Source organism: Cervus canadensis, chromosome 16 (assembly GCF_019320065.1).
Source record: "Cervus canadensis isolate Bull #8, Minnesota chromosome 16, ASM1932006v1, whole genome shotgun sequence".
In the NCBI taxonomy this organism is placed as follows: domain Eukaryota; kingdom Metazoa; phylum Chordata; class Mammalia; order Artiodactyla; family Cervidae; genus Cervus; species Cervus canadensis.
The window spans coordinates 17,594,539-17,616,710 of NC_057401.1; the positions used below are offsets into that span (position 1 = coordinate 17,594,539).

A 22,172-nucleotide genomic window follows, 5' to 3' on the forward strand; every position below is an offset into this window, starting at 1 on the left:
CACCAGCCCAGGTGGGATGCATGAGACAAGTGCTCGGGCCTGGTGCACTGGGAAGACCCAGAGGAATCGGGTGGAGAGGGAGGTGGGAGAGGGGATCGGGATGGGGAATACGTGTAACTCTATGGCTGATTCATATCAATGTATGACAAAACCCACTGAAATGTTGTGAAGTAATTAGCCTCCAACTAATAAAAAAAAAAAAAAACTGACATCACTTCTAGGCTGCAACATAATTCCATTGTTCCCTCTTACCTTAGCAAACCTAAGTCACCATTTTTAGTTCTTGCTTTCCAATGAAAAGGCTAAGCAAAGACAGATAACTTTTCCAAGGTTTTTCTGGTTTCACTCTGAACAATGCTAAAGGAAAAACAAAATACTCATCTGCTTATTGAGTTATCTGAATTTAAGGAGTAGATTTAGATAATTCTTAAATTATTTCCGAGTTCTGTGATTCTAGATATATGTTTTTTATCTTGCTACTTGTTTTCCATAGTTTTATGTGCCTATATAGGAGAGAGTGAACAAAAGCATTTAAAGAATGACAAGTATTTATATGTGGGTTATTTAGAGGCAAAACATGCTAGAAATTCTTTAATCTGATTAAAATCACGTCTGTTAGGGGAAGTCCCATAGGCTGATTATTGTGTAATATAATGCTGCTGCTGCTGCTACTGCTGCTAAGTTGCTTCAGTCATGTCCGACTCTGTGCGACCCCATAGACGTCAGCCTACCAGTCTCCTTTGTCCTAAGGATTCTCCAGGCAAGAATACTGGAGTGGGTTGCCATTTCCTTCTCCAATAGCAGTCTTGATTTCAGTTCATTACATTAGCTTGCCAGGATATATTTTAAGTTGTTCAGTTGCTAAGTTATGTCTGACTCATTGGAACCTCATGGACGGTAGCACGCCAGTCTCCTATGCCCTCCACTATCTCCTGGAATTTGCTCACATTCATGTCCATTGAGTCAGTGATGCTATCTAACCATCTCATCCTCTATTGCCCTTTTTCCTTTTGCCTTCAATCTTGCCCAGGTTCAGGATCTTTTCCTATGAGTTGGCTCTTTGAATAAGTTGGCCAAAATATTGGAGCTTCAGCATCAGCAACTGTCCTTCCAATGAATATTGAGGATGGGTTTCCTTTAGGATTGACTGATTTGATCTCCTTGCTGTCCAAGGGACTCTCAAGTGTCTTCTCTGGCACCACTTTTGAAAGCATCAATTCTTTGGCATTCAGTCTTCTTTATGGTCCAACTCTCACATCTGTACATGACTACTGGAAAAACCATAGCTTTGACTATGTGGACCTTTGTTGGCAAAGTGATGTCTCTGCTTTTTAATATACTTTGGCTTCGCAGGTAAAGAACCTGCCTGCCAATACAGATTAGACATAAAACACATAGGTTTGATCCCTCGGTCGGGAAGATCCCTGGAGAAGGAAATAGCAGTTCATTCCAGTATTCTTGCCTGGAGAATACCGTGGACAGAGGAGCCCGGTGGGCCGTAGTTCATTGGGTCGCACACAGTCGGACATGACTGAAGCGACTTGGCACGGTACAGGTTTGTCAAAGCTTTCCTTCCAAGAAGCAAGCATCTTTTAATTTCATGGCTGCAGTCACCATCCGCAGTGATTTTGGAGCCCAAGAAAAGGAAATCTGTCACTGCTTCCACTTTTCCCCCCTCTATTTGCCATGAAGTGCTGGGACCGGATGCCTTGATCTTAGTTTTTTAATGTTGGAGTTTCAAGCCAACTTTTAAAAGGCCACCACTTAAAATTCTCTATGTGCTTTGAGTTCAAAGTTATCAATTCACACACCCTATATGGTCCACTTAAAATTTCTGTTAGTTTCAGTGTCATGCTTGAGATGCTTTCCATGGGATAGAGCTTTAAGGAGAGGTAAAGCAGGTGAGTCTCCAGCTCTGAATTTTCCTCCTACTGTTAAGAATTATCACTGTAGCAAAGTAAGGTCTTCCAGATGATGAGAACTTCCAGAACGGCCCAGTTCTCTTCGAAGTCGTGTCTGTGTGTGGGCTCTATGGATGGTCCTCACGCTGGCTAATTTTGATATCTAGATACAGAAGTCATTTCATGTGTTTGGTAGTGGAGAGTATATTCTTAGGGTCTAGTGAGCCATACCCAAGGCTAGCCATACCTAAGAAACTGGTTCATAAACTAGAATTCCAAGTCATTCATTTAAAATTGGTCATATATATAGACAAAACTAATATTGAGTAAATGTGCAAGTGGATAATCCTGCTCAGGAGATCCAGGTCTACGTGAGAAGATTGCTAGAATTAGAGCAAATATGTCCGATTCCATTCTCCTCTCTAGAGATGATTCTTTCTTTTAAATCCTTCATTCACAAGACCCTTCTTTGTAGGGCTGAGAAACCTAGTGAATGCTTTACCAACTGTGTTGTTGAGACTTTGAGGGGACCTCTGTTGTTCAGTTTGCATTCAGTTTTACATCACCTTCACTAATTTAAACAGAACTATCACAACCTTCAGGCATACATACTTTGGAGATATCAAAGGTTTGGATCCAGACTACCCCAATAAAGTGAGTATGGAAATAAGTCACATAAATATTTTTGTTTCCCAGTATATATAAAAATTAGGTAACATCATAGATCACTGATCTCAGATCACTGTAAAAAAAATACAATAATAACTCAAAAATTTGAAATATTGCAAGAATTGCCAAAAGTGGCATAGAGACACAGAGTGAACCAACACTGTTGGAAAAATGGCACCAACAGACTTGCTTAATGCAGGATTGCCACAAAACTTTTTGTGAAAAACACAATATCTGTGAAGCAAGATAGAATTTATGATGATGTGACAAGGTATACCTGTATTTTGATGAACTGCTAGACTTTTTTCCACAGTAGCTGCACCGTTTTACAATTCCAGCAACAATGTATGATCATTCCTCTTCTTCCCTGGTTATTGTTGGTCTTTTTGATGACCGCCATCCTAGTGGCTATAAAGTGATTCTCTGGTCCACTTGTGTATCCCCAGGATAATCCTGGACCTGCTTATGGTCTTAGTAAATGTTGGTTGACTGGCTAAGTTTGTTTTGACATCTTGTGTCTCTTACGACACTGGAAAGCTGTGTGCTGCGGTGAATAGGCACAGACCAGAGTCCTGTTGAACTTTGAATACCTGCTCTGTAACATAATAACTGTGTGATTAGGGACAAGTCTCTTAAGCCTCAGTTTCCTTATCTGTGACATTAAGATTGCTGTTGTTGTCCAGTCCCTAAGTCATGTCCAACTCTTTGTGACCCTGCGCACTGTAGCCCACCACGTTTCTCTGTCCTTCACTCTCTCCTGGAGTTTGCTTAAATTCGTCGGTGATTTACGAATTTGCTTAAATTCACCATTGGGTTGGTGATGCTTTCTAGCCATCTCACTCTCTGCCTCCCCATTTAGATAATGATACCTTTTCCCTAGAGTTGATATGAGGGTTAAGTATTGAATAGATAATGTGAGTGAGATACCTAGCATAGGACTTGACCCAGAGCCCTTGATAAGTGGGCAATTGTTATTCTCTTGGATAACATGGGTAGCAGCTTACCCTACTCCTGTGCCTCAAGAAATAGAAGCAACAGTTGATTTCAGATACACCTAATTGTACTGCTAGTGGTAAGCTGGGTCAGCTCCCCTTCTTTATTAAAAACTCCCTACAAATCTACTCTCAGAATCTGTTAACACTTCTTCAGTTTTTGAGCAAAAACAACTGAGGTCTGATGAGATAGTTGATTGTCATTTGTGGTTTTGCTTCTTCCTTGGGAATTTCTCCTTAATCTTTAACCGACCCATTTCTAGATTTGCTTGCTTCTATCAACTCATTGTTAAAAGGGCATTCCTTTCAGAAGCACCGGTTTTAAAAACTTTAATAAAAGCAGCTTTTTAATTGCAAAAATCCCTGATAATGAGGATTCCAGTTTGGCATGAGTTGATTAGGACAAAAGTGTTTCTGACCTTTGTCAGAGAAGTTGTTTTAACAGAACTTGTTGCCACCTTGCTTCTGAACCTCTAGGTTAATTTATGAAAGCAAAGGAACTGCTTTCATCTGAGACGCTCCGTGGCAGAGTTCACTCGGCAGGAAGCGTTTGTCCTTACAAATCTCATACTTAGTGGTTACAAGGGAGACCTTGGTATTTTGTCTTACTTGTTTGTGCTTTATGGTGATTTCATGATTGGTTCAGTGTTTTCACCTGAGAGTAAGTCTGTACAGTAAGTAAATGTGACACACTTGCCCTTAAGGATATTCATTATTCAGCCTCAATCTGTCCAGGCATTTAAGTTTTTTTTTTTCATTTGTTTGTTTATTTTGGCTGCACTGGGTCTTCTTTGTTGCACATGGAGCTTTCTCTAGGTGTGATGAGCTGGGACTACTCTCCAGCTGTGGTGCCTGGGCTTCTTACCGCGGTGTCTTCTATCGTTGCAGATCACAGCTCTAGGGCACGCGGGCTTCAGTGATGGGGCGCGCGGGCTCAGCGGCTGCGGCTCACGGACGCCAGGGTGCAGGCTCAGTAGCTGTGGCACTTGGGCTCAGCTGCTCCACAGTGTGTGGGGTCTTCCTGGACAAAGGGTCAAACTAGTGTCCCTTGCATTGCAAGGTGCATTCTTAACCACCGGATCACCAGGGAAGTCCTAACTTTGTCAAGTTGTATCTGCCTCTTCCCCCACTTTACAAATCCTTGTGTGCTGTACACCTAGACTAATGGTCTTTTAACAAGCATCCGCTAAGTTTCTAAGTCCGCATTTCTGTTAGCAGAAAACATGTGATAGGAGCAAAACCAAACAGTTGACCACTTCTGAGGTTAAGAGGGAGGAGAGAGGACAGGTGGAAAATAGCTTTCTGGAAAGAGAGAGAGAAAGAGAGAGATTTTAACCTTTAGAGTAGTAGGGAGTGATGAGAAGTGAATTTGAATGGGGAGGGCGGAATCAGATAATGGAGCTGAGAACGTGGGACTTGATATGATTTATAATGAGGAGTCACTATAGGTTCTTCAGAAGGGAGAAAATATATCAATAATAGGCTGATTTTTTTTTCTGGTACTAATTCTACCCTAAACATGAATCTAAAGGAATTAAAAGTGGAGGCAGGAGTTGTCCTCACACAACTGCAGTAACACAAGGTGAAGTGGAGTTTGGGTTATTAGTGTGAAAAAGGCGGAGAAAGCTTTCATCTAAAAAGAAAACTCACAGTAACCTGTAGCAGTTTGCAAGTTAGAGGTGAAAGAACACAGTCAAAGATGAGTCTGGTGTTTTATACCAGAGAAAAATCAAGCCATTAACATTAACATTGGATAAAGAAGCCAATTGGTAGAACATAGAAGTTGGACAAGGTGAGTTTCTTTTGGGATTAGTTAACACAGTGGAACGTCCAAGTTATAATGTTTATGGGCAGTTGCAAAATAGTGGCTCCTGGCATGCGTGAAAGGTTAGAGCAGAATGTAGATTTGGAAGTCATTACCAAATGACTTACAGTAGGAAGAAGAGCAGGTGGAAAACAAGACAGATTGCCCCACTGCAGGAATGTAAAGAAAGGAACCTGCAGAACCAAATGAAAAAGAACTGACTGGTAGAAAGGCATGAGGCGGTAGAAAGGCATGCTGTGTTCTGAAAACCAAGGTCAGGGTTTCAGGAAGAAGCCAGAATTGTGGGATGGCAAGGAAATGAGTATAGGTAAGAACTCATGAAAAGCCTTTGGGTTTAGCAAAAGGGGACTCTCTTACCTTTTTGCATTGCACCTGTGAGTGAGGATACCTTTAAGCAAGAGGGACAGTTAATTGAGGATAGTCACATCCTTTAGTCCATGAGGCACCCTTTAGAGACAGTAGGATCCAGAATCTTCACCATGATGATACAGTATGTCAGATCTACTCAGGAACAGTCCCTCTTTCTTATCATATACCCAGCCCTTATTTTTTCCATTTGGCTTATGGTCCAGCATGGCCAGGGGCTTGTTGCTGTGGTTATTGATTTACCAACAGAGGCTTCAACCAGTTAAATCACAACACATGTCTTATGATGAAAATTAAATGTATACCAGATAATAAGTTTGGCTGTATTGTCAAACTTAGTGGCAAGGCTCATTTTGCTTCTCTGTGCTCCTCCCTTTCAAGTTTTTATTGTTTATATTTCTCATTTTTCCTTTTTTCTAGAACTTGTGTGAGATTAACATTGAGATTAGTTAAATAGAGAAGCATAACCAGAAGAGAGTAAAGGAGAGCTAGGGTCGTTCAAAGGGTAGGATGACAGTCATGACTGGGAAGGGATTTTCAGACTAATGAAAAGAGACTGCATTGTTACTGTCCTCAGCTTTCCAAGAACTCCATGAATGAGGTTTGACTGAGATGTAAGATCAACACACTTGATCTTACATGCTGCTGCTGCTGCTGCTAAGTCGCTTCAGTCATGTCTGATTCTGTGCGACCCCATAGACGGCAGCCACCAAGCTCCCCCGTCCCTGGGATTCTCCAGGCAAGAACACTGGAGTGGGTTGCTCTTACATAAGTTAAGGTTATATTCCTAAATTTTATTTGGAGGAATCACAAACTCTCCACCTCAAAATTAGCTAAAGCTAATTTAGCATATTGTATATATACTAAATATACATACTATACAATACATAATATTATTGTTGTTTAATTGCTCAGTTGTGTGTGACCCCATGGACTATAGCCTGCCAGGCTGCTTTGTCCATGGATTTCCTAGGCAAGAATACTGGAGTGGGTTGCTATTTCCTTCTCCAGGGGATCTTCCTGACCCAGGGATCAAACCCGCGTTCCTGCATTGCAGGTGGATTCTTTACTACTGAGCCACCTGGGAAGCCCAAATAATAATATTTTTAAACATATATAATATAAATATAGAATATATACATATATATTATACTATAATTTAAATGTTCCTGTCTTCCTTTAAGCCATGAGAATTTCATTAAATGGTCACAATTCAAATGAGTGAAATACAAGTAATCTTATTTCTAGAGTTAAAAAGAGAAAAAAAAGTACAATTGACCTTTAATGAAAATAACATTCCTCAAGTTTTTCAGAATCAAATTCCATTAAAGGAAATCTTTTGAAAGATCAAGTATAACCTCTCAGAAAAAGGCAAAAGGCACAAGTAAATCCAATTAAACTGTAAGTAACTGAGAAGTTGACCTTGTCATGTGAGTTATTTACAGATAAATATGCCTCATTTCCTTATAATTGAACTTAATTTGAAGTTAAGAACCCTGGACCTTCCTGCTAGCCAGTGCAACAAAGTGTCAACATTAGCTGTGATCATTTACTTGATTGATTGATTGATTGATTCATACCATGGACATTTATTTCTTGCCTTCCCTCCCCTGGTTTAGTTCTGTGTGAGATGTAAATTTGTACATGACACCCCTCTCACTACTCCACGAGAACTTGCTAGAGTTTTAAGTGATGCAATACATGTCTACAGATAAAATGTAGTGTGATAACTACCAAATATAGAGGTACAGTACAAGCAAGATTGAGAAGCAGAATAACTGACAACAGTGAAGCATGAATGTCCAGTCTACCAGACAGAAAACCACCCATGAAAACTGACCTGGCTATCCCAATGCACCAGAGTCAAATATCAGTATTGGTTATGTATACTGTGCTGTAGGAGTGCATATAATCTGGATAATTCCACAATGGATCCAGCTAAGTAATAATGTATAAAGTGTTATCACTCAGTTGTATTTGACTCTTTGCAATCATAAAAATAACAAGTGTGTGTCCAGCTCTATACTGTCTATATTTATGGATTTATAGTGTGTTATCTGTATCATCAGACTGTGGCAGAAGATAGCCCCAAATAGCAGACATGTAAGAGTCACTAGAAAGTCTTATATGGTGTTGGAAAACATGCTTAACTTATCAATCATGTTTGCTTAAAAAAACAAATAAAAAATCAAGATTAGTCTATCCTGAACACCAGGATGAGCAGAGGGCACTTCGATGGATGGGCTCCCTGTTGGAGCTTCGGTTCCTACTTGAAATGCCACTGAAGAGTGACCTCTTCAAGTCACAATTTCAGCAGATATTGTTTCTCAAAGCTAACCCCTCTTTTTTCCTTGTAGGTTAACAAGTCTTTTGCCTTTTTCAGCCTCATCCTTCCTCCCTCAAGCCATTGTTGTTCAGTCACTTAGTCATGTCCAACTCTTTGTGACGCCATGGACTGCAGCACGCCAGGCTCCTTGTCCTTCCCAACCATTTCATCCTCTGTTGTCCCCTCTTCTCCTGCCCTCAATCTTTCCCAGCATCAGAGTCTTTTCCAATGAGTCAACTCTTCACATCAGGTGGCCACAGTATTGGAGCTTCAGCTTCAGCATCAGTCCTTCACTTTCTGTACTAGGGACTCTTGAGTCTTCTCCAGCACCATAACTCAAAGGCATCAATTCTTTGGTATTCAGCCTTCTTTATGGTCCAACTCTCACATCCATTCATGACTACTGGAAAAACCATAGCTTTACTATACAGACCTTTGTTGGCAAAATGATGTCTTTGCTGTTTAATAAGCTGTCTAGGCTTGTCATAGCTTTCCTTCCAAGGAGCAAGCATCTTAATATCATGGCTACAGTTACCACCCAGAGTGATTTTAGAGCCCAAGAAAATAAAATCTGTCACTGCTTCCACTTTTTCCCCATCAACTTGACATCAAGTGACGAGACCAGATGCCATGATCTAAGTGTTTTGAACATTGAGTTTTAAGCCAGCTTTTTCACTTTCCTCTTTGCCCCTCATCAAGAGGCTCTTTAGTTCCTCTTCTCTCTCTACCGTTAGAGTGGTGTCATCTGTATATCTGAGGTTGATGATACTTCTCCCAGCAATCTTGATTCCAGCTTGGGATTCATCTAGCCTGGTATTTCACATGATGTACTCTGCATATAAGTTAAATCAACAGGATAACAATATACAGCCTTGCCGTGCTCCTTCCCCAATTTTGCATCAGTGCATTGTTCCATGTCCAGTTCTGACTGTTGATTCTTGACCTGCATACAGGTTTCAGAGGAGACAGCCATGTGCTTCCCCAAATGTGCAGGGTCAGGATAAACAATATCAATTACCCTTTAGAAACCACTACACACCCAAACCTTTTTCAATGCTTTATTTAAATATGGAAATGTGATACAGTTCTGGGAGGAGGTGTTTAAGGGGCCTCTGAGAGCATTGGGAAAGCTTTTAAATCTCCTAAAGAGACACAAAGAAAAGACTCTTCTACTACTCTGGAAGAAGGTGTATGAGAATGTGATATTTGGAAGGACAATCACCATCTTTTTCCACAAAAATGACAAAGTAGAAATGAACTAAGTCAGAAGAAATTTTCTTACCTTTGGACTTCTTTTTCTATGTTTCTATGTAACAGCTCTTACTGCTTAGCACTTCGAGTTGTGTTATTTCCAAGTGAAAGCATGATCCTTGATACTATAACATTCCCATTTGAAAAACAGAAATTAGGTGCTTAGTATATTTGGTATTTGTGTTGATCAGTTTTGTTTGCCTAAAAGACAAGGCTTATATTCTAATTTTCTGTAAGTTACTAAGACCTAAGATGTAGCAATAATTTCTCTTTACACAAATGCTTAAGAAACTTATTTCATCCTTGACATAGTTTAAACACCTTACATTTTGGGTGTATATGCTGACTGTAAGATGTTTCAGATTTCACATCTGTCGCAATTATTTTGAATCATCAGAGAAATTGTTTCCATTGTTGATTGCGCTTCCTGTTCCTGCCCTTCTTGACCCAGATATATTATCATATCCAAGTGACATTCATTATTGAATCTTTTATGGTGAATCATGTATTTCTCATACTGTGGATATTGTCATGTCAGAGAATGGTTTATGCAGTATAAAGAAGAAGCTCTTTACAAAAAAAAAAAGGAGTTCTTGGTGGGAGGGAAATTCAAGAGAAAGGGAGATATGTATATCTATGGCTGATTCATGTTGATGTATGGAAGAAACCAACACAGTAGTATAAAGCAATTATCTTTCAATTAAAAAGAAATAAAAGGAAAAAAAATGTTCCCAAACCTGGCCCATCATCAGCGTCTCCCCAGACATACTAATCTTTCTCTAGGTAATTATGACAATCAACCAGGTCTGGCAACCGCTACTTTAAGGGGTAGAGAAGAGAGGAAGTTTGTACTGACCTGATCCCATACATAAATGGTTTCAAATCTCTTTTGACAAAGACAGCCATGTAAGAACAAAATCTCTCAGCAAGTTATAGAAAACTTGTATATCAAGCGAGTTGGAAGAAGGAGTCCTTTGGTCTCCGTATCCTTTGTCTACATGGCCATCTCCTGAGATGTCCAGGGTCCTTCAGGTCTTTGAGCACTAGTCCGTGTAGATCTGCGTTGTTGCTAGCTAACACGACTCTGTCATTTTCTCCAACTCTTCTGCAACACTTCCACGTCCACTGAGGGCACTCAGAAGACTTTATGCTGCCCTTTCACCACACAGAAGACACTCTCCATAGCTGCCTAAGGCCATGTCAGCCACCTACCTGTTCCCTCTCTCCCCAGGCAGCTGAGCCTGATCCCTCACCTCTGTTTCTTTAATCCTACTTGGCATCTCACCAGGGCTTATTGCCTTTTCCCCTGAGATCTGCATGAATTGCTTTCCCTCTGACTCTCCCCTTTCCCAAGCCTGAAACATGCTCTTTCTGTGCTAGGAGGCATGGAAACTCCCAAGGTTTCCTTCCAAATCTCTTGTTTAGGCCCTTGAGTTCTTCTGTATGGCTATGTATCTAAGATTTTATAACTCAGAATCTAGGATTAAACTTTCTGGTTTTTTGCCTTCTCTGTTGTGTTTCATTCCCAAGGCAATTTGCATAATCTAGCTGATTAAGGAAATGCCAAAGAGAAACACAAATCTATATATGAAACATTAAAATAAAAAACAAACCCTGTATGGTAAGCGTAAGGAGTATGATGTGCTTTTTGCTTCTGCTCCATGTGTGTGTGTGTATATATACGTATAATTGCAGTACACACACATATATAGTAATTAGCAAAATTGAAAATCTATCCTTTGAAATAATTTTTCACTGAGTCTGTTCACATTCTCAATTTACTTTATTTAAATTTGAATTCATAATAGATGACGAAGAGAAAAAGGATTTAAAATAATACGCTGGGGGCTTTCCTGATGGTCCAGTGGTTAAGAATCTGGGATTCCCCAATGCAGGGGCCAAGGGTTTGATCCCTGGTCCAGGAAGTTCCCACATGCCGTGGAGCAAGTAAGCCCGTGTGCCACAACTGCTCAGCCTGTGTACTGCAACTACTGAAGCCTACGTACCTAGAACCCATGCTCTGCAACAAGAGAAGCCATTGCCATGCAGAGCCCAGGCACCACAACAAAGAGTAGCCCTAGCTTGCTGCAACTAGACAAAACCCACATGCACCATCAAAGGCCTAGCCCAGGCAAAAATAAATAAATCAATCAATCTTAAAAAAATATATGCTGGAAAATACACATCCCACATAGTCACCTCAGGCTACTATACATATATTCCACTAATATTACCATAGCCCTAAACATTTTGGATTTATTCCTTTGCAGTTTACAAACTATAAGTTGAAAATGTTAGTAAATTATGATTAATCCCACCTCCACTTCCCCCATTCTAACTCCACTTATCAAGACGTACCTCAGCTTAATCCACTGACTTTTGAAACCATTCTTAACTTATGATTAGTTTTGGGCATGATTTTTAAAGCAGTAGACAATGACTTTTTTCTTTTAAAGCCAATTAAATGAAATTCTGAAAAACTCTGATGTTGATTTGTAAGTTCAGTTCAGTTCAGTTCAGTTCAGTCGCTCAGTCGTGTCTGACTCTTTGCAACCCCATGAATTGTAAAGAAAAGCTCAAAAGCTGCTTTGAACAGCAGTATCACTGAAATGAATATATAATTGCTGAAGTGATTACCCTGAAGCATTTTATTTCAATGAAAAAATATTGGTAGTTTACTTTATTTATTTTTTTTTTTGGTAGTTTACTTTAAACCAGTCAGATGACTTTACACGCTCGGGGACATTTGATAACTTCTGGAAACCTTTTGATTGTCTCAGCTAGAGAAGGAGTGTTCTTGGCATTTGGTGAGTGGAGGCCAGGGTTGATGCTGAGGATCCTTCATTGCTCAGGACAGCTCCCCATAACTTGTTTGGCAAAAATGTCAATAAAGCTGAGGTTGAAAAACCTGGTTTAAAGAAACAAATGATAACTTTATAGTCTTTCTCACATTTTAATACACTTAAAAGTTTCTGATCCCCTTACCCCAGCCTCAGGCAGGTCAGATGTTTTGTTTTCACCCTGCTGCCCTATTTCTATTACAGACCATCTCTCTGCTTGTACCTTCCTACAGGTCATTTCAGTTTATGTGTCCCTGAGCAGGGTCTGCAGCTAGCCAGATCTGTTCCTGCAGGTTTGTCCCTGATGTCTGACTTCTAAAGCAGAGATCAGTGGGGAGCCCAGTACCTCCCAAATATCAAAAGAGAAAGGGAAAACCATATATCCTTTCTGGGATGACAAGCGTGCCCTGGGAAAGCCAGATGCTGACTTTACCCTCCTTTCCCTCAGGGAGAATGTCCCAATATATTTTGCAAGGTTTGGATAAATCCCTATACATTCAGGTTCACCTGGAAGTGGTTGGCAAAGGTTTTCAATTTCTGGACTCCTGCCAGGTGCTTCCCACCATAGGCAACCCTAAGGTCACAGCCTCATCTGAGTGAATTTCAGAAAGAAGTCCTCAGCAGAATGCTGCCTTGTGAGTCCTATTGGCAGATCACAAAGTGATCAGATCCCTCAAATTCATTATGTGCCCTGGTGTTCATATTTATGTGGCTTCGAAGAGTCTCCAGGTAAGCTCTTGGCAGCAGGTACATATATCACATTTGAACTTGAAATCTTTAATTTCAGGTCTAAAGAGGCTAGTCTTTTTGCCTTTTCATACTGTTCATGGGGTTCTCAAGGCAAGAATACTGAAGTGGTTTGCCTTTCCCTTCTCCAGCAGACCACTGTTTTGTCAGAAATCTCCACCGTGACACATTGTCTTGGGTGGCCCTGCACGGCATGGCTCATAGCTTCATTGAGTTACACAAGGCTGTGATCTGTGTGATCATTTTAGTTAGTTTTCTGTGATTGTGGTTTTCATTCTCAAGACTGTGGGATTGTAGTTCTTACTTCTTCTCTCTGCCCTCTGGTGCATGAGGATAAGAGACTTGTGTAAGCTTCATGATGGGAGGGATTGGCTGTGAGGAAAACTGATGTTTTCGAATTGTGGTGCTAGAGAAGACTCTTAAGAGTCCCTTGGACAGCACAGAGATCAAACCTATTAATCCTAAAGGAAATCAACCCTAACTGTTCATTGGAAGAACTGATGCTGAAGTTGACGCTCTGATACTTTGGCCACCTGATGTGAAGAGCCAACTCATTAGAAAAGACCCCGATGCTGGGAAAGATTGAAGGCAGGAGGAGAAGGGGATGACAGAGGATGAGATGGTTGGGTGGCACCACCGACTCAATGGACATGAGTTTGAACAAGCTCCAGGGCATAGTGAAGGACAGGGAGGCCTGGCGTGCTGCAGTCCCTGGGGTTGCAGAGTCAGACAGGACTTAGTGACTAAACGACAACAAAGGAGCTAGTCTAGGCAGATTAAATCTTTACTTCACCAAATGATCCAGTCATGAAGTGATACTGTCCACAACAAAGAGTGAAATTTATGGTTTGTTGCAGGTGCTGGCCAATGAAATAGAAGCACCAGTTCCCTATCAGTGAGCTCCTGTTTACTCTCATCCTGACACACATATCCAAGGCCTTTGGAGAAGGGCTGAGCTCTGGCAAGGAGGCTTTTTCTCTTCCCTGATAGCACCTGCCTGTCTTTTCCACCTATTATGGAGGTGTGGTCATCTGTCTATTGTTTCTGAGTTTTAAGTCTCTGCTTTACATGCATGAGAACCCTGACTATTCTAGCGTCTCTAGACCTGAAATTTTATGCCACTGAGTATTTTAAATCAGTTATTAAGGCCCTAGATCTGCTATCAGCTATACCTTCACCACATAGAATACGTTTCTCCCCATCTGAATGGTACATTCACTAAAAATCAAAAGTCTGTATTAAAGGGCGGGTGAGGAGGGTGTCTGGGTTAAGAGGGGGAAGGTATGCTTGGCTCTAGTCTGGGGGTTGCACTGTATTTACAGGACAACTCAGGCTGCCCCCAATTCATTTACTAATAACTTTCTAGACTAGACCCCACAATGTAATATTAGCACCAAGTCCATCACTGTGTCAGCTTAAAAGGAAATTCTCAGCAGTTTATTTAGTTCCAACAGGCTAAAGGGATCAGGTTTTCTTTTCATGCCCCATTTTTATACAATGATCCACGTTCCTTTTCCTCTGGTGAGTCCACAAGGGTTAAGGACTGTTGGATAGCAGGTTATCTCCAAGCAAAGGATCAGTGAGAGAGTTCCACTGCAGTGAGCTTGAGCCACCAGGTCCCTTTTCTGTCTCTCTGGTCCTCCCTCACTTGGTGGTGGGTATCTACTTCTGCAAATTCCCCCTCACAGACCTTTCCAGTGTGAGTTACTCCTCTGATGACCTTCTCCCTCTTCCTCCATCTCAATCTTGCATTGTCTTTTAGATTAGAGAAACCAGCTCCGTTTGCTGCCTGTGAGTATTACTGACCTGCATTAGGCTGCTGTGGTCTCTTTGAGGCTTCATGCTTTAATGAGCGCTGGGGAGAGGAAGATGGCCTGTGTGGAGTGAGTAGGGGAAGAAGAGGAGGCAGGGCTTGCCCAGAAAAACAGCTTAATACTTTGAAATGTAAGTCCACCATATGCCCTATAAAATTAGAATCTTTCACTCTGATTCTGAATAATTTAAACAGCGTTATTTTGGCAGTTTAATTAGGAGAACAGTGGGTCGAGGTCTGTTACATCAGTGGTTAAGGTGAGCGGGAAAGGAGCTTTTATCAGTGTCTAAAACATTTCTATCAAAACCACTGAAAAACATCAAGGGAAGAATCATGTATAATTTGTGACATACCAGCTCTAAAAATGAAAGCAGTAGCGTTTTCTCTAGATTTGTTCCATACACTGCCATTCAGCTTGGCCAGATGCTTTCCATTTAAATCGGTACAACTTATCTCTACAAACGATAATATCTGACTTTGATTGAATGTTCATTCCTTATCAGATTCTGTGCTCTAAATTTCATATATATTATCATATAAATTTCATAAATTTTATATATTATCTCATAAATTCTTCCAAACAATTCTATGAGTTTTTTTTTCCTTTTTTAAAAAAATCTTGGTAGGTTGTAAATTGCCATTTTTCAGATAAGGAAGTTGAACTTTAATTTTGCCCAGGTCACACAGCTAGTCAGTGGTGAGATTCAAACCAAGGTCTTTGTGATCCCAAAGTTTCTGCTCCTACTCCTATATCATACCTTTGGTATAGAAACAATCCACAGGAACACAGTCCAGGCTGACTCTGGCAAAATCCTGGCATCCCCACAGCCAATCTTGGGTCTGAACTCAGCTTGAGGACAGAGGATGTATCAGATCAGAGGTCATGCTGAGATACCATCCTGCATTTGGAGAGCTCCTCTGAAGTGGGCTTCCCAGGTGGCACAAGGGTAAAGAATCCACCTGACAAGGCAGGAAACACAGGTTCGGTCCCTGAGTCAGGGAAGATGCCCTGGAGGAGGAAATGGCAACCCACTCCAGTACTCTTGCCTGGAGAATCCCACGGACAGAAGAGCCTGGCTGGCTGCAGTCCACAGGGTTGCAAAGAGTTGGACACAACTGAAGCAACTTAGCATGCCCTCTTTAATAGACATTTGGCTTGTTTCCAGTCTTTTCCTCTTACTGACTGATACAATGAATAAGCTTGAATATATGTCGTTGTGCATATGTGCATATATCTCTATAGGAGAAGTTTCTAGAAATAGGATTTTTGCCTTAAAAATATGGGTTTATATATATATATATATATATATTTTTTTTTTTTTTTTTACCGATAATGCCAAATTGCCCTCACCAAGGGTAATACTAATTTGCTCGGCCACCAGCAATATGTGAGTTTTCCACAATCCTTCCAACAGAGGGAACACATTTTTGAACTGTGGAAAACTCATACATTGCTGGTGGTGGTGCAAACTTTGGCTAATCTGACTGATAAAATGTTTGGACTTTAACCCATCCAATGCAATAAAATGCAGTATTATAGATTTTTCTTACTATGGTTAAAGTTAAGCACTTTCTATATGCTTAAGAGCCGTTTGCACTTACATTTCTGTGAAATTTGTCTGCTTTATTCTTGGCTTATAGGTGTTTTTCTTATCAGTTTCTAAGAATCCTTAATATATTAGGGAGAGTAGCACTTGTTTGTATTATGAATTGAACATATTTCTTTCTCTTTGTCATTTGCCTTTTTCCTTTTTTCTTCTTGATTTTCATATGCTTAAATTTATTAGTCTTCTTTTATGTCTTATGAACTTTTAAGTCAAATTTAAAAAGTTTTTTCCTACTCCAAGATTATAAAAGTGTCCTCCCTGTTGTCATCCAGTACTTTCATGGTTCTTTCAAAATTTTATTTAAATCTTTGATCTATTAATACTTGGAGTTTATCTTGGTTTATAGTATAATTTTTGTATCCAACTTTTTATTTTCAGATGACTCTCTAGTTGTACCACACCATTTACTCAACAACTGCTGGTAATTCAAGTGCCTACTGGTTTGAGGTGCACATATATCATATACAAAATGTCTTTAAAAATATACATATATATTATATATATAATATAGAATGGCTTTATCTTAGAATACCAGAATAAAGTCTAAATTTTTCTGTTGCAGACCTAGAGGATTTATTTTTTTTTTGTAAAATATACATAATGTGAAATTTACCATTTTAACCATTTTTAACTTAAACCATATAAAGTTCAGTGGCATTAAGTATATTTGCATGTTTTGTGCAACCATCGCCACCATCTACCTTCAGAACTTTTTCATCTTCCCACCATATGACTTGAAATCAAACATACTGGTCATTTTATGATGCCCCATTCCTTTGTACGGTGTATGCTGTTTTCAGAGATGTTAAAATTTGGGAAAGTGTATATCTTAGAATTTATGAAATGTGGTACTAAATTCCCAAACGTTTTTGGTATGTTTCTTAGACGTTATATTCTGTGCCACTGGTTTGCCTCTTCATGTACTAATGTCACACTATTTTAATTACTGAAGATTCAAAGTATCTTTAAATACACAATAGAGCTAGTTTTCCCTCACTGGTCTTCTTTTTCAGAAGACATCCTTTTCCAACTGTTTTTGTCTATCTGTCCAGATAAACTAGGCACCTCCTCTTTGGTTCTTGTAGATCTTCTTTTCCTCCCTCTGTGTACCTCTGTTTCATGTAAATTACATAAACTTGAATGCAGAAGAACTTCTTACACCTGAAGATCAGCTAAAAGTCTGGATCAGGGTATCTTTCCTGAAAGTTTATCTTCTTGACTTTGTTCTGGGTTTTTACTTCAACATTGCCATGGGAGGCACAGTCCATTCCTGACCTATTTTGCTGCCATAAAAGGAAGATGGATGCTTCTATGACAGTTCTTAGAATCGCTTACTCCTTTTGTATCATCTGGTACATAGAATATCAGCCTTTTTAAGTGAATTAAGCATTGTCTTTATGATGAAAAGTCTTAAGTGATTGCAGCTGCATCAGGGTTTAATGTGGTTCACTAATGCATTTACCCTCAGTAGGTTTGTTGTTTCGCCAGTTATTCCTATTAAATTTTTAGCATATTTAATATTATATTACTAGAAACTTGGCTTTATTTGCATCCATAGATCATAAACCCATTTTTTTTGTTGTTGTTTGTCAGTAAATCCTGTGGAAAATGGCCTTCAGTGATCTTACATCGAGGACCGTGCGTCTTTATGATAACTGGATCAAAGATGCTGGTAAGTAACCAGATTTCCTAACTGTGGCTCATCCTTCCTCTTTTGGTCAGATTCTCGTACTTAGTAGGATTTCATTGAAACAGAATGAGAGACTTTGCAACTTAACACTCCCTTACAGACACCCCATATATTGATTTTTTCAAATTTTTATTTATTTGGCCACACTGGGTCTTAGTTGTGGCGTGTGGGATCTAGATCTCTGACCAGCAATTGAACCCGGGCACCCACATTGGGAATGAGGAGTCTTAGCCACTGGACCACCAGGGAAATCCCCCTGATTTTTATTTTAATTAGTGAAGAAGTATCAAAAATTTCATTGAAGATGAGTATAAAGATAGAGGTATTAATACATAGATGATGTTATAATATGATGTTTGTAATTGTGAAAATAGCTTTATATCCAGGGAAAGGAATTAGTCAATACATGGTGGTACATCATTGCAACTCAGTAGCCATTAGAAGTGATTTTGGAGGTACTATGCTCTTAGGCTTGATTCTGCCCTAATGCTCTTAAGGGAAATAACAGTTATCACCAATAGTGACTCTCTGTCCAGTAATAACTCTTGAGTGGGAAGGGCCACAGCCCCCAGGAGTGTATCAGAAAGAGGGGGCACTTGCTGGGGTAACCCCTGAGTAATTCTGAAATGCCCATCTTCTCCCATTGCCCATTAAATAAAAAAATCAATGTTATTGAAAGACATTTAATGCCATAGTGAGTGGTTTAAAATTATTAAATGCAAGCAGGTTATAAAAGACTACCTGTATTTCATGTGTGCATACTCAGTGGCTCAGTCATGTCCAACTCTTTTTCAACCCCGTGGACTGTAGCCTGCCAGGTTCCTCTGTCCATGGACTTTTCCAGGCAAACATACTGGAATGGATTGCCATTTCCTATTCCATTTGTGTGGTAGGATTATGGGTAATTTCTGTTTACTTTTCTGTGTCTGTCTACTAGATGTTTGGGGGTTTCTTGTTTTGTCTTTTGTTTGTTTGTTTGGCCACAGTATGCAGTATGAGGGATCTTAGTTCTCAGACCAGGAATTGAACCCTCGCCTTCTGCAGTGCAAGTGTGAAGTCTTAACCACTAGACTGCAAGGGAAGTCCCTGTCTAGATGTTTTTAAACCACATCAATATGTGTTGCTTTTATAGCTGTTATAAAATGTTTTAAACGTAGCATTTTTAAAAGAATAGACAAAGAATCAGAACATTTCAGAGCTGAAATGGACTTAGATATCATCAAAGCTACCTCCTTATGTTGTTGTTGCTCAGTGACCCCATAAACTGGAGCAAGCTAGGCTTCCCTGTCCTTCACTAACTCCCAGAATTTGCTCAAACTCATGTCCATTGAGTCAGTGACGCCATCCAACCATCTCATCCTCTGTTGCTCCTTCTCCTCCTGCCCCCAATCCCTCCCAGCATCAGGGTCTTTTCAAATGAGTCAGCTCTTTGCATCAGGTGGCCAAAGTATTGGAGCTTCGACTTCAGCATCAGTCCTTCCAATGAATATTCAGGGTTGATTTCCTTTAGGATTGACTGGTTTGATCTCCTTGCTGTCCAAGGGACTCTCAAGAGTCTTCTCCAACACCATAGTTTGAAATTATCAGTTCTTCAGCACTCAGCCTTCTTTGTGGTCCAACTCTCACATCTGCACATGACTACTGGAAAAACCATAGCTTTGGCTGTATGGACCTTCCCAACATTATGATCATTTGTCGGCAGAAAGATCAGAACATACATTTTTCTGGTTATGATTGGTGCTCCGGTATTTCACATTTGAATTCCTTTCCACATATTCACCACCATCACCACTTTAGATTACTTTGTTACCTATCACTTAGAAGTCACATATTCACAAAATTCAGGAGGAAAAAGTATCACTTCTTGCTACCTAGCACAGTTGAAATTATATTTCTGTTGTATCAGCAAAGATACAGTGTTTCATGGTTGCTATCTTTCTCAGTGGGCTTCCTAAATGATTCAGTGGTGAAGAACCCACCAGTAATGCCGGAGACCCAGGTTTGATCCCTGGGTTGGGAAAGTCCCCTGGAGAAGGAAGTAGCAACCCACTCCAGTATTCTTGCCTGGGAAATCCCACTGAAAGAAGAGATGGGCAGGCTACAGTCCTTGGGGTCTTAAGAGTCAGGCACAACTTAGCAATTCAACAACAACAAATCTTTCTCAGTAGATTACTAAAAACCAATCTCATTTCACTGAAAAAGGTCCTATAGTTTTGCCCCTGAAGAATGCAAAGGACCTAACTATAAAGGATCCCATAAATAGAGAAGTTTCACTCTGGTGAATGGAGAGTGAAGGGAATTTTTATATATATATTTAATTTTTTCTTATTTTTCAGCTTATGTAATGATACAGAGAATAGATTTTTTTAAAGATCATCTTTCTCTGAAGATTTACAGTAGTTCTCATAAATTCAGTATTTAATTTAAATACTATTTTTGTCTATTGTAATGGGTTTTATTTATTTATTTAAAAATATGAATATTTTAATTTATTTTCAAGGTAGATGTGTAACTTGCTACCTGAACTCTCATGATTTAACCTTGGGAACCAAGTAGATTTGGGTAATGTTTTGAAATAGACATGTTTGGAAGAACAGATCACTTGCTATCCAACTCTTGCTACTCATTATCCCCATTGTAAGAACCCAAGAGATTCAATTAATCAATATCCTAATTCAAGAGCCAAATAGATTTAGGTGATGATGAATATCTATATAGTGCTCAAAGTATAAAATGTTTTAAGATGAACTACTTCTGAATTCCACTTCCAATTTTATTCATGGGTCAACTCTTTATTTTTATTATGAATACTTACATTGAAAATATCAGTAGTATTAGTTCAGAAAAGGGAATGAGAAAGGTGAGAAGTGGTTTGGGATAGACAAGGCAAGGCCTGGAAGCAGTGTTGCAAACAGTGCGAGGAGGATGAGAGGAAGAGGCAGGTGATGCTACTGATCTGAAGCTATGCTAATTTAAAGTCTTGAGAGAGGAGGGAACGTATGGAGACCTAGATTTAAGTTCTGCCACTATTGTGAACCAGCTTGGTGATCTTACACAAATTATTTACTGTCTGTGAGCCTCAGTTTCCTTGTTAGCAAAAGAGAGTTGAGACTAGTGTCCACAGGCTACCAGGTAATACACATGAAAGTGTTAGTCACTCAGTCTGACTCTTTGTGACTCTGTAGCCTGCCAGGTTCCTCTGTCCATGGAATTGTCTAGGCAATAATGCTAGGGTAGATTGCCATTCCCCAATATGCATGAAAGTGCTATGTTATTTAGGAAGTATCCCAACAGAAACAGTGGTGGTGGTTGATGACTTATAGTGCATTTCCTTGTTCAAATACTTTTAATATAGCATATCTTTTTTTTTTTTTTTAAGTTTTTTCATTCTTTTTCCTGTCGAAATCTAGAAGGTTTAAAATGGTTTGTGTTGAGATGTATAACTTTATGAGAACACTGTTGGGTATAACAAGAGGGGTTTTTTTTTGGCTCTGTGTAGTGTGGTATTGATCTCTGAGAACCATTAGGAATCATTTTTGGCCATCTTAGTTCTGTTTTACTTTGCCTACCCTTCAAAGGCCTAAGGCCATGATCAAGTGCCAAGAATTTCAAGTGTATTCTTGGCTTTGGCCCTAATTCTGAATAGACTTCGGGAAACTTACTGATACTCGCTGGCTTTCTGATTGTTCGAGAAGTAGGAGGCAGGCATAGTTATTTCATGTGGAAAATTCCACAGCTACAGAATTTTAAAATGCTTTAATGAATACTTAAGCTACATGAGGATTTATAATGTTTTGATGTTTAAAAGGCAACTTTCCTTGTGTTTGAATAGTAATGATGATGACCTTTCAGACTCAGAGTGATCTTTTTGCAAGAAGACAGAAAATCTGCTGCCACTCTGAATCTCTAGTACTTCACAAAGTACCAGAGGTACATGTTTGCTTCTCCTTCCAGCTTCTTCATCTTATTGGCACTTAGAATTTTAAAGGGTGTACCCTTTGAGCTAGTACTGCTACTTAAGAAGAGAACACACTCTTAAAAGTGGTTGATGGAAAAGCTCATTAATATTCTATGTATGTGACCCTTGTACTCCCCGGTACTCACTCTCCAGAAGGCTCTTAGAAAAGCATTACCGGGCTAGGAAT

The 22,172-nt window shown here is 39.7% G+C and overlaps 1 protein-coding gene across 2 annotated transcripts in view; it reads left to right on the plus strand.

Annotated features, from left to right (window-relative positions):
• ELOVL7 (ELOVL fatty acid elongase 7) overlaps nt 1-22,172 on the plus strand; it is a 71,040-nt gene that overhangs the window by 26,018 nt on the left and 22,850 nt on the right. Inside the window, exons 2-3 of one of the 2 annotated variants that reach the window (XM_043489032.1) lie at nt 14,680-14,861; nt 17,931-18,009. In XM_043489032.1, coding sequence (XP_043344967.1) covers nt 17,946-18,009 — 64 coding nt within the window. In that variant the 5' untranslated portion in view covers nt 14,680-14,861; nt 17,931-17,945. The remainder of the gene's footprint in view (nt 1-14,679; nt 14,862-17,930; nt 18,010-22,172) is intronic. The other variant, XM_043489031.1, reaches the window with a different exon arrangement.